Genomic DNA, 14,215 nt, shown 5'->3' with positions numbered 1-14,215 from the left:
TCTTCATAACAAATTTTAAAAAGAAGTTAAAAGTTTAAAAAATATTTTTTATTAGACTGCAGATCAAAATAAAATAATTCTTGATAATCTTTAAAATGAGAGAATCACTGACATAATTTAGGGTATATTTTCTTTGACTGCAGAAAAAAAACTATTTAAATTTGCAGTGTTCACTGTTAAAAGAAAGACAAGAAATAAATCAAAACAATAAATAAATAATATATATATATATATATATATATTTTTTTTTTTTTTTGATGAGTAATGTGCATTGGTAAGAACTTCATTTGGACAACTTTAAAAGCGATTTTCTCTTTTTTTTTTTTTTTTTTTTTTTTTGCGGCCTCAGATTCCAGATTTTCAAATAGTTGTATCTCGGCCAAATATGGTCATCTCTAACAAACCATAATATATCATAAATCTCATAATATTTAAAATGTACAGTTCTGGCACATCCAGTGTTTCACATTAGGGTACTGATCAGCTTGTTTGAGTTCATTTTGAAATAATGACCAGGTGACTGTAAACTGTTTCTTATATATTAGAGCTTCTTCTAAACCACCACCCTTGCAGACACTCTTTACATTTAACCAGCTGAATGAGGTGCATCATGGGATTCTTTATTAACAGTACTGAAGAAGTTCACATAATATTAAATTATCTCAATCAAGCAAGCAGAAAACATTGGATCAAAAAGTCTTTAAGACAATGAGAAACTCAAATTCTCATAAAGTGTTAAAACTTCAGATTAATAGTGATTTATCTTCATGATTTCTCTTTTCTGTCATGTCTTCTTTGTTTAGCAAGCAATAATGGCCACAGATGACTTCAATTAAAAACAAAAGAACTGATTTACTGAAGTTTTGCAGGTTTATACAGGGATGACTTTTACTTTACGCATACACATATTAAATTGTTCTTTTCCTTCTAGTGTGCTGTCAGGACTAAACAGCTATGGGCAACATATTCTTAAAGGGGAACAGCACAAAAATGAATGCTTAAACTGATTATATTCTCATTATTAAAAACTATTAACAAAACATTTATGACTAATATTACTCTAATTTAAGTCACAACATTTTCCAGGCATGTCATCCTGCAGTGGTACAATGACTGAGGAGCTTCACTGCTCTATATGTTTGGACATGTTCACTGATCCAGTCAGCACTCCATGTGGACACAACTTCTGCAAGACCTGTCTGAATAAACACTGGGACAACAGCCAGACCTGCAACTGTCCATATTGTAAAGAAACATTCAAGCAAAGACCTGATCTCAAGATTAATACCACACTCCGAGAGATCGTAGATCACTATAAAGAGAAAAGTCCTGAGAAAAAACCTGAAGTTCTGTGTGACATCTGTGAGGAAACAAAGCTGAAAGCCCTGAAGTCGTGTCTGGTGTGTCAGAGCTCTTACTGTGAAACTCACCTGGAGCCTCATTTGAGAGTGACAGGTTTAAAAAAACACAGACTTATGGAGGCTGTGAGTAATCTGGAGGACTATATATGTCAGAAACATGAGAGACCTCTGGAGCTGTTCTGTAGAGATGATCAGACATGTGTGTGTACAATCTGCACTGTGACAGACCACAAGAGCCACAACACTGTTCCTCTAGAAGAGGTGAGTAATAACTGCTATCAGTGTTAAAATAATACTTCACTTTAATTTTAAATCATCATTTACTCACCCTCATGCCACTGTCAATTACATTTTTTCTGTTAGACTGAATTGATGATCCAAGATATGCAGCAGATGATCCAAGAAAAAATCAAGATTATTCAAGACATTAAAAACTTAGCAGAAGTCAGAAAAGTGAGTGGTTGTGGGTGGTAGCTTTTTGAGACAAGGATTTAAATATAATTAATGTCTGACTATAACATGAACTGTGTAGCACACAGACAACACCACTAATAATTTGTTGATTGACCTGGTTGAGCAGATAAAAACAGAGAAGGAAAAAGTCTCCTGTGTTGAGCTCTTCACTGATCTTATCCGCTCCATTGAGAGATGTCAGACTGAAGAGCTGGATATGACAGAGGAGCAGCAAAAAGCAGCAGAGGAAGAGGAGCAAGAGCTCATTGAAGATCTGGAGCGGGAGATCACTAAGCTAAAAATAAGAAACACTAAATTGGAACAGATTTCACAGACTGAAGATGTCATACAGGTCAGTGAACATCTCTCTGATCAATGATAACTAAAACATTCCACGTGATGAAGGATTTCTCTCTCTCGCCTGCTGTAGATTTACTCATCCCTGTGCAGCCCTACAAACACCAGGAACTGTCCTGAGATCAGTATAAAGACTCATAAGAATCTGGAGATTCTGAGGAGAGCTCTGACTCAAATGAAGGGTATTCTAAATAAGAAACTCACACAAACTGGTATGTCACATTAATCAGATAAAAATATAATGTTGTATGCATTTCTTTAAATCACTAGTTCTCAATTACAGTCCTGGGGTACCACTGCTCTGCACATTTTGTCTGGTACTCAAAATACCCAAAATTGTAGTTTTTTCAGCCGAAAAGTGATGAGGATTAAAAGGAGCAGAGTTTATTGAATAGTCTTAGTTGCGTATGTTTCAATGCTCAGACTTCGTCTGACCAGCACAAATCCAACAAGTAGTGTTATACCAAACTGATTCCACAACATCCTGTAAACCTTGAATTTCCATATTCAGTTGAATTTCCATTAAACATTCCAACTTAGTTTTTATTAATGAAAACAAATAGCCCTTGAAACCACACATCATAGGACTAAACAACAATGGAAAAATAACATTAAAGAAACAATAATAATATAATATAAATGATTAATCAATTAATTAATCAATGAAGTGGGTATATAATGCTAAAATGAATAAATGGAATAATAAAAAGATAAATTATTATAAATTAATAAATTAATGAATGAATATAAAAGAAAGTGAAATAACACAAATGTACGATTGCTCTCTTGAAGCAAAACACACACAGCATTTGCATTTAAGAATCCTCAGATCCTTCAATCTCAAAAATCTCATGATGTTTTATTGTCATTTGTCTCTACAGAGCTGAAGTGGATGCGTCAGTATGCAGGTACAGTGTGCCGCCAGAACTACACTACTTTACATTCAAAGCACAGTTCATTAAAAACTCAATTAAATATTAAAATCATTATCATCATCAAATTAATTAATAATAAATACATAAAATATTCACAATACAGATAATATGTACTGTGAAGTTGTGATTCACGTTCTCTGTTTTCTTAGTGGATGTGACTCTGGATCCTGATACAGCTCATCCTCAGCTCATCTTGTCTGATGATGGAAAACAAGTGAGATGTGGAGACATTTGGCAGAAACTCCCAAACAACCCAGAGAGATTTGATCACAGTCCATATGTCCTGGGAAAGGAAGGATTCTCCTCAAGGAGATTGTATTTTGAGGTGCAGGTGAAGAGAAAGACTAACTGGACTTTAGGAGTGGCCCAAGAATCCATTAACAGGAAGGGAGTGATCAAACTGAGACCCAGTAATGGATTTTGGACTGTGCAGCTGAGGAATGAAAATGAATATAAGGCTCTTGCTGGTCCCACTGTCTCTCTGTCTCTGAGAGTGAAGCCACAGCGGGTCGGTGTGTTTGTGGATTATGAGGAGGGTCTGGTCTCCTTTTATGATGTGGAGTCCAGCTCTCATATCTACTCTTACACTGGTCAGTCTTTCACTGATAAACTCTATCCATATTTTGGCCCATCCTTAAGCTATGCAGGTGAAAACCCACTGATTATCACACTTGTCACTTGCAATAAATGAATTTACATCCCTGATATGAAAGATAAATATATTATTTTTTATGTGAAAACATTATGTATGTGGGATAAAGGGTCTTTAAGGTTTGTTTTTCAGTTTTGAGAATCTGCTATAATATATAACCTTAATCTATGTAATGTAATGCTTGTTTATTCAAGGCATTTTCCCAGTCTTTACCTGACACCAGAAATTGTCTTTAAAATATTAACATTAAAATAAACTAAAATAATTATAGTAAACTGTTGTATCAAGGCTGTTTCTTTCATCTCCCTCACATCAGATGGTAATATCTTGATGTATATAATAGAACTGTATAATTACCATATCCATATTCCACAGTGTATATATATATATATATATATATATATATATATATATATATATATATATATATATATATATAAATCACTTCAAGTTATCTAAAGAAAAGATACCATAGTATCCAAAAACATGGTATTACCATGGTACTATGTTAAATGTTTAAACCATGGTAAAACCTGTTGAAAAAGTTGAAAAAGAAAAAAATGGGACATTTTGTAAAATAGAGTAAAAACAAGAATCTGATTTGCTAATTCTCTACAACCTTTATTTAACTGACAGAAGTTCAAAGAAGAGATTTCCAATGTTTTCACTGACTAACTTTGAATGTGGTAATTATAAACACATTTTGATTTTGACGGCTACAGAGGAACAATAAAAGTAAAAAAAATGGTGGCTATGTTGGCTATGTTCAGTGGCTATGTTCATGCAACTGCCCCCTGTATTCCTTGGCCTGGCTCCCTGTATCCTCAACTACCTTCTTGTGCCTTGTGTAAAGTCTGTTCACCTTTCATCCTCTTCTTGGGTTCCTTCACTTAGAACTTGGTAGCCTAAGTTTTGATGAATTAATGAAAAAGATTTAAGTACTGTAAGCAAACCTCATTCAAATTCTTTCAAAAAACAAAACAAAAAACAAAACAAAACAAAACAAAACAAAAAAAAAGTTAATATCTTTATTTTTGGGTGATCTAAGCAGTGTGAATAGCAGCAGTCTTTGAAAAAACAGTCAGTATCTGGTGTGACCACCATTTGCCTCACACAGTGCAACCCATCTCCTTTGCATAGAGTTGATCAGGTTGTTGACTGTGGCCTGTGGAATGTTGGTCCACTCCTTTTCAATGGCTGTGCGAAGTTGCTGGATATTGGCAGGAACTGGAACACGCTGTCGTGGATGAATGGCATAACAATGGGCCTCAGGATCTCGTCACGGTATCTCTGTGCATTCAAAATGCCATCAATAAAATGCACCTGTGTTCGTTGTCCATTACATACGCCTGCCCATACCATAACCCCACCGCCACCATGGACCACTCAATCCACAACGTTGACATCAGCAAACCACTCACCCACACAACGCCATACACGCTGTCTGCCATCTGCCCTGTACAGTGAAAACCAGGATTCATCCGTGAAGAGAACACCTCTCCAAAGTGCCAGACGCCATCGAATGTGAGCATTTGCCCACTCAAGTCGGTTACAATGACAAACTGCAGTCAGGTTGAGACTCCAGTGAGGACGACGAGCATGCAGATGAGCTTCCCTGAGATGGTTTCTAACAGTTTGTGCAGAAATTCTTTGGTTATGCAAACGGATTGTTGCAGCAGCTGTCCGGGTGGCTGGTCTCAGATGATCTTGGAGGTGAAGATGCTGGTTGTGGAAGTCCTGGGCTGGTGTGGTTACACGTGGTCTGCGGTTGTGAGGCCAGTTGGATGTACTGCTAAATTCTCTGAAACACCTTTGGAGACGGCTTATGGTAGAGAAATAAACCTTTAATTTACGGGCAACAGCTCTGGTGGACATTCCTGCAGTCAGCATGCCAATTGCACGCTCCCTCAAAACTTGTGACTGTGGCACTGTGCTGTGTGATAAAACCGCACATTTTATAGTGGCACTTTATTGTGGCCAGCCTAAGGCACACCTGTGCAATAATCATGCTGTCTAATCAGCATCTTGAGATGCCACACCTGTGAGGTGGATGGATTATCTCAGCAAAGGAGAAGTGCTCACTAACACAGATTTAGACAGATTTGTGAACAATATTTGAGAGAAATAGGCCTTTTGTGTACATAGAAAAAGTTGGGGTCATCAGGTGGGCACCCTCCTTCATTGGTGTTTCGTTGACAGGCCCACGACACCTCCAAAAGACTTAACAGCAACACCTGGCATCCCACGTGTGCTCCCCTCTGCTTTTACCCCTACAGGTCATTTTACAGCCCATTTGGGGTCCTTCCTTTTTAGCCACAGCCAATTGCTGCTTCGCTCAGCAGCCTCTGACAGTGACCTAACGGCTTGTCATAAGGCCTGTCCCCTAACTCCCAGCCCTTTCAGTAGCCTAGTTGTTACCATGGCTACAAAACCTCTGCATCTGACCTCTACGGGAAGCAACTGTGTCTGCCAGCCCTGCTGTACTACTTCAGCTAATAGATCTGAATACTTTAGTCTTTTTCGTTCATTTGCTTCACCAATTGCATCCTCCCATGGTACAGTTAGTTCCACAATGAACAAGGAGTTTTGTGAGGTTGACCACAGTATTAGGTCTGGTCTGAGGTTAGTTGAAATTATTTCAGGTGGAAAGCTGAACAATATGATAAAAAACAACAGATTATTTCCATGTTTTTGCCATAAAGTTACGTTTTATTATGTACAGAAAGCACATACTCTATTTCTCCCACTCTCTCTTCCTCACAGATACACACACATACAGTTTACACACACATTAGCATATGTGCTAATGTTGTTAAAGCTGCTCTGATGATTAACAACTTAAAAAGTACATGACATTTCTCACAAGCGAGGAAACAATGGCACTCTTCCAGAAGAAAATTAACTTAAAGTTTCACTATTAGTAACACTGCTGTTACTGAGACACAGACTCAGAGAGGTAATTCACACTCTCTCACTCGTTGTAATATTTTATTTAAAAAATATGTATGGTTTTAACCATAATTAATATATTGATCAATATGGTGATTGTTTTAATAATTGCTTCAGTATTCGAATATAGACTGTGAGTCTTAGGTGCCCTTTAATGGGCAAGTACGGTGCTTTCCATTGGGCAGCACCAATGAACTAGAGTGAACCAGTGAACTTTTGGTGACTTCCAAGAATATGACAAAGATGGCACAAACAAGTGTGATGAATGGCCATGAGCACACCTGCATCTTGGGAGAGGATGAGACTGAGGACAAAATGGAAAATGGTTCAAACTAGCAGGACTATATGTTTAGAAAGTAAACCAAGTGGAGTATGAATTAATTGTAGCAAAACTAGCAGAGTAAGATCAATTAGAGGAAGAATCGTCATTTTTTGGCTGAAAGTCTTATTTTGACTTCTGGAACTCTGCTTCTTGAGCTTTATTGACAAATGTTTGAAAAGCTGTAAAAGTTTTAAACAATGTTTTAAAGGAGGAGCAGAATTCTGTCATCCTTCAGTCATAATGTTGTTCTGAACATGAGTGACTTTATTCTGTGGATCACAAAAGAGGTTTAGAAATGTATACATTTATATTTTCTTTGGTTCACTTGTGTACATACAAACACTGAGATTAATCTGATAGAAACATCAGGCTCAGTACAAACAGACAGACATGAACACAACACACCGAATACAGACATAAATGTTAATGCATAAATACAGGAAGAGCTCTGACATCACTGGACCCACATGGAAATAACCTATATAAACATATATGTTTTAATATAGGTTTTGATATAGGTTTTTAATATATGTGACATATATAAAATTGGCCGTTTTCCTATATTATATGTACATATATGTGCATATATGTACATAGGAGACCTATATGGCCTGTATATGCACATATATGCACCTCAATTTTGCCTATATGTGGCATATATACGCATATATGCAGCATATATATTATCATATATGTGCATATATACTGCATATAGGTTCTTTCCATGTGGGGAGTTCAGTGAGAGATTCAAATAAAGTGAAACTAACTTGATCAGCAACAGTTTTGGCACCTGAATCAACCTTTTTAAACAACATAATATTTAATGAGCCTTTCAAAGACCCCTGTGGACACATCTGATACTCACAGGTAAGTGAAGAGAGATTGTCCTGAAAAGGTGGAAGTGGTCTGGTTCAGTTGGGTTTGTCAAAGCTTGAATAAGTTCATCAGAGACAGGTTTAAGCATGTCAAACAGTCACAATCTTTGTTTTTTTTTTTTTTTTTTTTTTTTTTTTTTACTGCAAATGGTATCAGAATTGTTTTTAAAGTATATAATTTGATTGGTAGTAGTTTGGTGTTTTAATGGTAAAAATTTGCTTTAATGTTAAGTTATTAAGATATTAAGAGAATGTCTTGTTTAGAGAACTTTAACATTACTCTTTGTTAGCTGTTAATAACAGTAAAGAGTCATTCACAAGTGTGAATTGACTGTGTATTCCTTGAAATAAACTAATGTGAAATTATATTAGTTAAAATAATAGTTGTTGTTGTTCTTGTTGTTTTCTTGAAATTGCTTGAAGAGGGAAAGAACAATGGCAGAATCTTCACCAACATCAACAAATCCAAGAAAAACCAGGAGAGGAAATATAAATGATCCTCCATGTAAGTGAATAACCAAGAATATAATGAATTACTGCATGAATGACTTTCACTCTTCTCAGAATATTTAAAATGTAAAGTTAGGAAATTACAGTACTAGTGCTTCACACATTAGGGTACTGATTAGCTTGTCTGGGTTCATTTTGCAATAATGATCAGTAACTGTACATGATCTCTTTTATATTTAAATTTCTTCCAAGTCAAATTTCTTAAAATCTTTTGTCTGTAGATACTCCTTACATTCAACCAGCTTCATAAGATGCATCATAGGACTCTTTATAAGCAATTGTTGATTTTTTTTTTTTTGCTTTTCTATCTGCTGTTCTATCTGGCATTCATTAAAAAAATAATTGTCATCAAAATTTATGTTGTATACATTGTTTTATGTATTTTGTTTTTCTTGAAAAGCATTGAAGAGAGAAAGTGCAATGGCAGAATCTTCACCAACACCAACAAAAGCAAGAAAAACCAGGAGACAGAGGAGAAATGAATTTTCATGTAAGTCAGTAACTAAAAATATAATGAATTAGTGCATTAATAACTTTCACTTTTCTCATATAGTAATATTTAATATATACATTGCAGGATACTACAGAACTAGTGCTTCAAATTAGGGTACTGATCACATTGTCTGTGTTCATTCTGCTATAATGATCAGCTGACATGATCTCTCACATATTCAAATTTCTTCAAACTTTTTGTCTCTAGATACTCCTTACATTCAACAAGCTTCATCAAGTACCTCATGAAATTCTTTTGCTTCTCTATCTACTCTTATATTTAAAATAATAAAAATATTTAAATTATATAATCACCATCTTTAGTCATTTCAATATTTTACGCAGAATCCCAGAATTCAGAATGTCTTTCAAGTGTAAAATTTAATTTTAGTAGTGTAGGTGATTTATCTTCATCATGTCTCTTTCCAGTCATGTCATTCTCCAGTGGTCCACTGACTGAGGAGCTTCACTGCTCTATATGTCTGGACATGTTCACTGATCCAGTCAGCACTCCATGTGGACACAACTTCTGCAAGACCTGTCTGAATAAACACTGGGACAACAGCCAGACCTGCAACTGTCCATACTGTCAAGAAACATTCAACCAAAGACCTGATCTCAAGATTAATACCACACTCAGAGAGATTGTAGATCACTATAAAAAGAAAAGTCCTGAGAACAAAACTGAAGTTCTGTGTGACTTCTGTGAGGAAAAAAAGCTGAAAGCCCTGAAGTCGTGTCTGGTGTGTCAGAGCTCTTACTGTGAAACTCACCTTGTGCCTCATTTGAGAGTGGCAGGTTTAAAGAAACACAAACTGATGGATCCTGTGATTAATCTGGAGGACTATATATGTCAGAAACATGAGAGACCTCTGGAGCTGTTCTGTGGAGATGATCAGACATGTGTGTGTCTGATGTGCACTGTGACAGACCACAAGAACCACAACACTGTTCCTCTAGAAGAGGAGATTGAAGAGAAGAAGGTAGTTACTATCAAAACTAGGCTCATATCATGATGAATCACATTTTCTTTGTGACATAAAAGAGTTAATTATGAAAACACTGCAAGCAAGAAGAAAGCAAATCTATGTTATAAAAAATGTGCTGTTCTCTGTCTAAAGACTCAGCTGATGAAAGACGTGTGGCAGATGATCCAGGACAGAATCGAGAAAATTCAAGACATCAAACACTCAGCAGAAGTCAGAAAAGTAAGTTTAAAATTGTTTAGGTAAAAATGGATTATAGGTAATTTAGTTGGAGTTCACCAAGACTCCTGATAAAGTTCAACAGCACTGGGACTTTTCACTGTTTGTATCACTCCACTTGGCTGTGGTGGGGATTTTACAGTGACTGTCCGCAAATGGTGCAGTTTTGAAAACCCCTTAAAACACTGAAGAATTAGCAATAGTAACAATGATTATTGCCTTAGCGAACACCACTGTCTGTTGATTGGCTTTGATGAGTAGAGAAACACAGAGAAGGAGAAAGCAGCCCATGTTGAGCTCTTCACTGATCTCATCCGCTCCATTGAGAGATGTCAGACTGAACTGCTGGAGATGATGGAGGAGCAGGAGAAAGCAGCAGAGAAACAGGAGCAAGAGCTCATTGAAGATCTGGAGCAGGAGATCACTGAGCTAAAGATGAGAAACACTGAGCTGGAGCAGCTCTCACACACTGAAGATCACCTACATCTCCTACAGGTCAGTAAACATATCTCTGATCAATGATAATGCAGTATTTGACACCATAACACTCCTCATGCTGAAGGATTTCTCCTCTCTCCTGCTGTAGATTTACTCATCCCTGTGCAGCCCTATAAACACCAGGAACTGGCCTGAGATCAGTATTGAAACTCATAAGAGTATGACGACTCTGAGGAGAGCTCTGATTCAACTGCAGGACACTCTAAATGAGAAACTCAGTCACTCAGCAACTGGTACGTCAATCTCAAATACACTGTAAAGATGCATATATTTATCATCTTTCAATATCAGTAATGAAGAATGAGTCTGATTTTATGCTGAAATAAGAGAAAGATGTGATCATATGATGAGCACCTCACAGTTCTTGAAAAAGGCAGGTCCTTTTTCACCTCTAATTTTAGAAAATATGTAGTAAATTCAAATTGGTTTAGTGTTTGAAAAAAAATTGGTTTAAAATAAAATTAATGAGACATCATGCTGAAATTATCTTATGCCCCCATGAGAAACAATAATGTCCGTAAAGTGCTCAAGTTATAGTTGTTCTTGTAAAGGAAAAATTAAGAGCTCAACCACAAAGCAACAAAGGTTTCCTCTTGATTCTCTAAGTATTAGAAAAAACACATACATTGGTCAGATAAAAACATGATGTTGTAGACAATAAATATAACCTTAAAGCTTGTCTATAATTCCACACATAAAATCATCCCAAAGATCTCATGATGTTTTATTGTCATGTGTCTCTACAGAGCTGAAGTGGATGCAGCAGTATGCAGGTACAGTGTGCTGTTTGTGCTACACTAGATTACATTCATAGGGGAGAGCGGGGCACAACCTAACACTTTTTGACTTTCTCAGTTTGTAAAAATCTGCATATGGTTCAGAGTTTTTACATTAATTTCACATGCCTAGTATAAATATGTGGCTTTGTTTAATGATTACAGTGTATACTTTTTTCTTTATTTACCTCAAAAATGGAGGTGAAATTGACAACACGCCCCATAAGTGGTATACATTGTAATATCTAAAGGCGCACGTTGTAACATGACCGTATGACAGCTATTATCTGATCTAATGAAAAATTAAACAAGACAAACTAAAATATTTTGTCAATAAAATAAAATGATTAACCCTTTTGAATTAAATGTAATTTTTAATAAAATAATCTTGCAATTTGACAATGAACAGGCCATGCTTAGGATGACCCCGATCACAACACACTTCTATTCAGTAGTTTAAAACATTTGTGGGCAAACAGATGAAGAAACACATTCAGACCTTCAGAAAAACACAGATATGAACACAACACAACCCTCCCTCCACACACAGCTAACACAAGAACAGCTAACGAATAGAAATACTTTACATTTCTTGAAATAATAATTTCTAAACATTGAACTTTGACTCTTTATTCACCTGTTTCTCATGGTTTCTCATTAAAATTCATGAAAGTAATTAATGTAAATAACATCTCTAATGTCATAGAATAGCGTAGTTCCAATAACAGCGGTCACATTGTTCGCAATGTTACGTTTCCCATCTGTGAAACTGGAATATAAAACTGGTTAGTGTCTTCTGCTAGTTAGCAAAGCATTAAAGAGCTATCTAAACTGCTAAACAGCAGATTGGAGATTAAAATAATAGCAGATTTTAAATTTTAAAACAAACACTAAAAACTAAGATGAAAAATTTACTTTACCTAGAAATTTACTTTTGTTATGATAAAATAAATTCAGCGATATCTTCAAAAGATTTTTGAATTTTGGCACAGTTTTTTCTCTATAGTGTTGATTTGGCAACTAGTAAATACCACAAGTTTTGTTGTGCTATAGCATGTGTGGAAATGTTTAAACTATGTTTGTTATAACTAACCCCATTTTAGTTTGTGATCTGCTCACCCCTATACTCATAGCTTCAGTACTGCAGTACAATCTGATTAAAAACTGATTAAATATTAAAACATCACAAAATCGTTGTATTTTGTATTGAACTTGTAATTCATATTCTTTGTTTTTTCAGTGGATGTGTCTCTGGATCCTAATACAGCTAATCCATATCTCATCCTGTCTGATGATGGAAAACAAGTGAGATGTGGAGACACTAAGCAGAAACTCCCAGACAACCCTAAGAGATTTGATAGATATGGAATTGTCCTGGGAATGGAGGGATTCTCCTCAGGAAGATTTTATTTTGAGGTGCAGGTGAAGGGAAAGACTGAATGGGGTTTAGGAGTGGCCAGAGAATCCATTGACAGAAAGGGAGAGAACACACTGAAACCCAGTAATGGATGCTGGACTGTTGTTCTGAGGAATGAGAACGAATATAAAGCCTGTGCTGGTCCCACTGTCTCTCTGTCTCTGAGAGTGAAGCCGCAGCGGGTCGGTGTGTTTGTGGATTGTGAGAAGGGTTTGGTCTCCTTTTATGATGTGGAGTCCAGCTCTCATATCTACTCTTTCACTGGTCAGTCTTTCACTGACAAACTCTATCCATATTTTAGCCCTTACCTTAATTGTAAAGGTAAAAACTCAAGCCCACTGATCATCACACCTTTCAGTTACAATAAATGAATTTACCACAATATGAAATAGATACACTAAATAAAAATGAAGAATTTTAAGATCAAAATCTAAAACCATTAATAATATATGTGCTGAAAATCTTTTTTTTTTTTCAACTTTTTTTTTTTGACAAATGCTTGTTTTAAAAGTTCAATAAATTATTTTTTTCAATGCTTTTCAACACCATTTTCCCATCTCTACCTAACAAAGTAAAATTTCCTGTAATATGTTTACATCAAAATAAACCAAACTATAGTCATTTCGATAAAATGTTGTATCATGATTGTTTCAGTCATCTCTAGTACCAAATGTTACTACGGTACATCAGTACCTTGATATTTATATCATAGAACTCTATGATTACCACACTCATATACCATGGTATGTATATGGTACTTCGTTATCTATATAAAGACTGCATTGTTATGATCAAGTTAGTGTAAAAAGTTGTATTACTATGGTACCACGTCATATGTTAGGTCAAGGTCAAGGTCAACTTTATTATCCCCAAAGGGCAATTTGTTTCACAGCCAGCAGTACAACCATACAATCAGCAAAAAACAAACATAACACACAAACAAACAATAACAACGACTTCCATTAATACCATACATAAAAAATTATGTATCATTTAAAAAACTAATGGCAGCTGGTATGAAAGAATTTTTTTATCTGTTAGTCCTACACAACGGCAAAGAATATCTGCGAGTAGAGGGTAGCAGCTTAAAAACATTCTGCAAGGGATGGCTGGAATCATTCAGAATTAAGTCAGCCTTTTTTAAAGTTCGGGCTTTATAGAAGTCGTTCAAGTCATTTAAAGTGGTGCCAACAATCTTACCACACACTTTAACAATACCCTGCAGTCTATTTCTATTCCTTACATTAAGTGACCCAAACCAGCACACAAATGAAAAAGTAATAACAGATTCAATACAACAAGAATAAAACATTTTAATAAAAGTACTGTCCACATTGAAACTACAAAGCTTCTGCAAATAAAACATACACTGGTGAGCTTTCTTACACACAGCATCCACCTGTGCTTCAAAAG

The 14,215-nt window shown here is 35.8% G+C and overlaps 2 protein-coding genes across 3 annotated transcripts; both read left to right on the top strand.

The window, feature by feature from the left end:
- The first annotated feature begins 811 nt into the window (after window positions 1-811).
- LOC127161017 (E3 ubiquitin-protein ligase TRIM39) lies at window positions 812-3,797 on the top strand. The gene is made up of 6 exons (XM_051103666.1): window positions 812-1,622; window positions 1,725-1,814; window positions 1,942-2,166; window positions 2,245-2,383; window positions 3,053-3,079; window positions 3,256-3,797. Exons 1-6 carry the CDS (start codon window positions 1,089-1,091, stop codon window positions 3,795-3,797), a joined length of 1,557 nt encoding a protein of 518 aa, XP_050959623.1. The 5' UTR covers window positions 812-1,088.
- A 4,542-nt stretch (window positions 3,798-8,339) lies between these two features.
- Window positions 8,340-13,173, top strand: LOC127161016 (E3 ubiquitin-protein ligase TRIM39). 2 transcript variants are annotated; one of them, XM_051103663.1, is made up of 7 exons: window positions 8,340-8,409; window positions 9,336-9,889; window positions 10,028-10,114; window positions 10,373-10,606; window positions 10,698-10,831; window positions 11,342-11,382; window positions 12,626-13,173. In XM_051103663.1, the coding sequence occupies exons 1-7, from the start codon at window positions 8,340-8,342 to the stop codon at window positions 13,171-13,173; spliced, it is 1,668 nt and encodes a 555-aa protein (XP_050959620.1). The 2 variants fall into 2 exon arrangements, with proteins under 2 accessions (XP_050959620.1, XP_050959621.1); XM_051103664.1 differs by having other exon boundaries at window positions 10,698-10,842; window positions 11,356-11,382.
- The last annotated feature ends 1,042 nt before the right edge of the window (window positions 13,174-14,215 follow it).

This window comes from Labeo rohita, unplaced genomic scaffold (genome assembly GCF_022985175.1).
Source record: "Labeo rohita strain BAU-BD-2019 unplaced genomic scaffold, IGBB_LRoh.1.0 scaffold_526, whole genome shotgun sequence".
In the NCBI taxonomy this organism is placed as follows: Eukaryota; Metazoa; Chordata; class Actinopteri; order Cypriniformes; family Cyprinidae; genus Labeo; species Labeo rohita.
Note: the sequence above shows the minus strand (reverse complement) of the source record. Positions and strands in the feature narration are given on the sequence as shown.

Excerpts from the sequence above, each read along its gene's own strand:
- LOC127161017 (XM_051103666.1), top strand. The coding sequence starts at position 1,089 with ATGTCATCCTGCAGTGGTACAATGACTGAGGAGCTTCACTGCTCTATA. Across the intron at positions 1,815-1,941 it reads ACTTAGCAGAAGTCAGAAAA|ATAAAAACAGAGAAGGAAAA; the intron begins GTGAGTGGTTGT and ends CTGGTTGAGCAG. Across the intron at positions 2,384-3,052 it reads TAAGAAACTCACACAAACTG|AGCTGAAGTGGATGCGTCAG; the intron begins GTATGTCACATT and ends TTGTCTCTACAG.
- LOC127161016 (XM_051103663.1), top strand. The coding sequence starts at position 8,340 with ATGGCAGAATCTTCACCAACATCAACAAATCCAAGAAAAACCAGGAGA. Across the intron at positions 8,410-9,335 it reads AAATATAAATGATCCTCCAT|TCATGTCATTCTCCAGTGGT; the intron begins GTAAGTGAATAA and ends GTCTCTTTCCAG. Across the intron at positions 9,890-10,027 it reads AGGAGATTGAAGAGAAGAAG|ACTCAGCTGATGAAAGACGT; the intron begins GTAGTTACTATC and ends CTCTGTCTAAAG.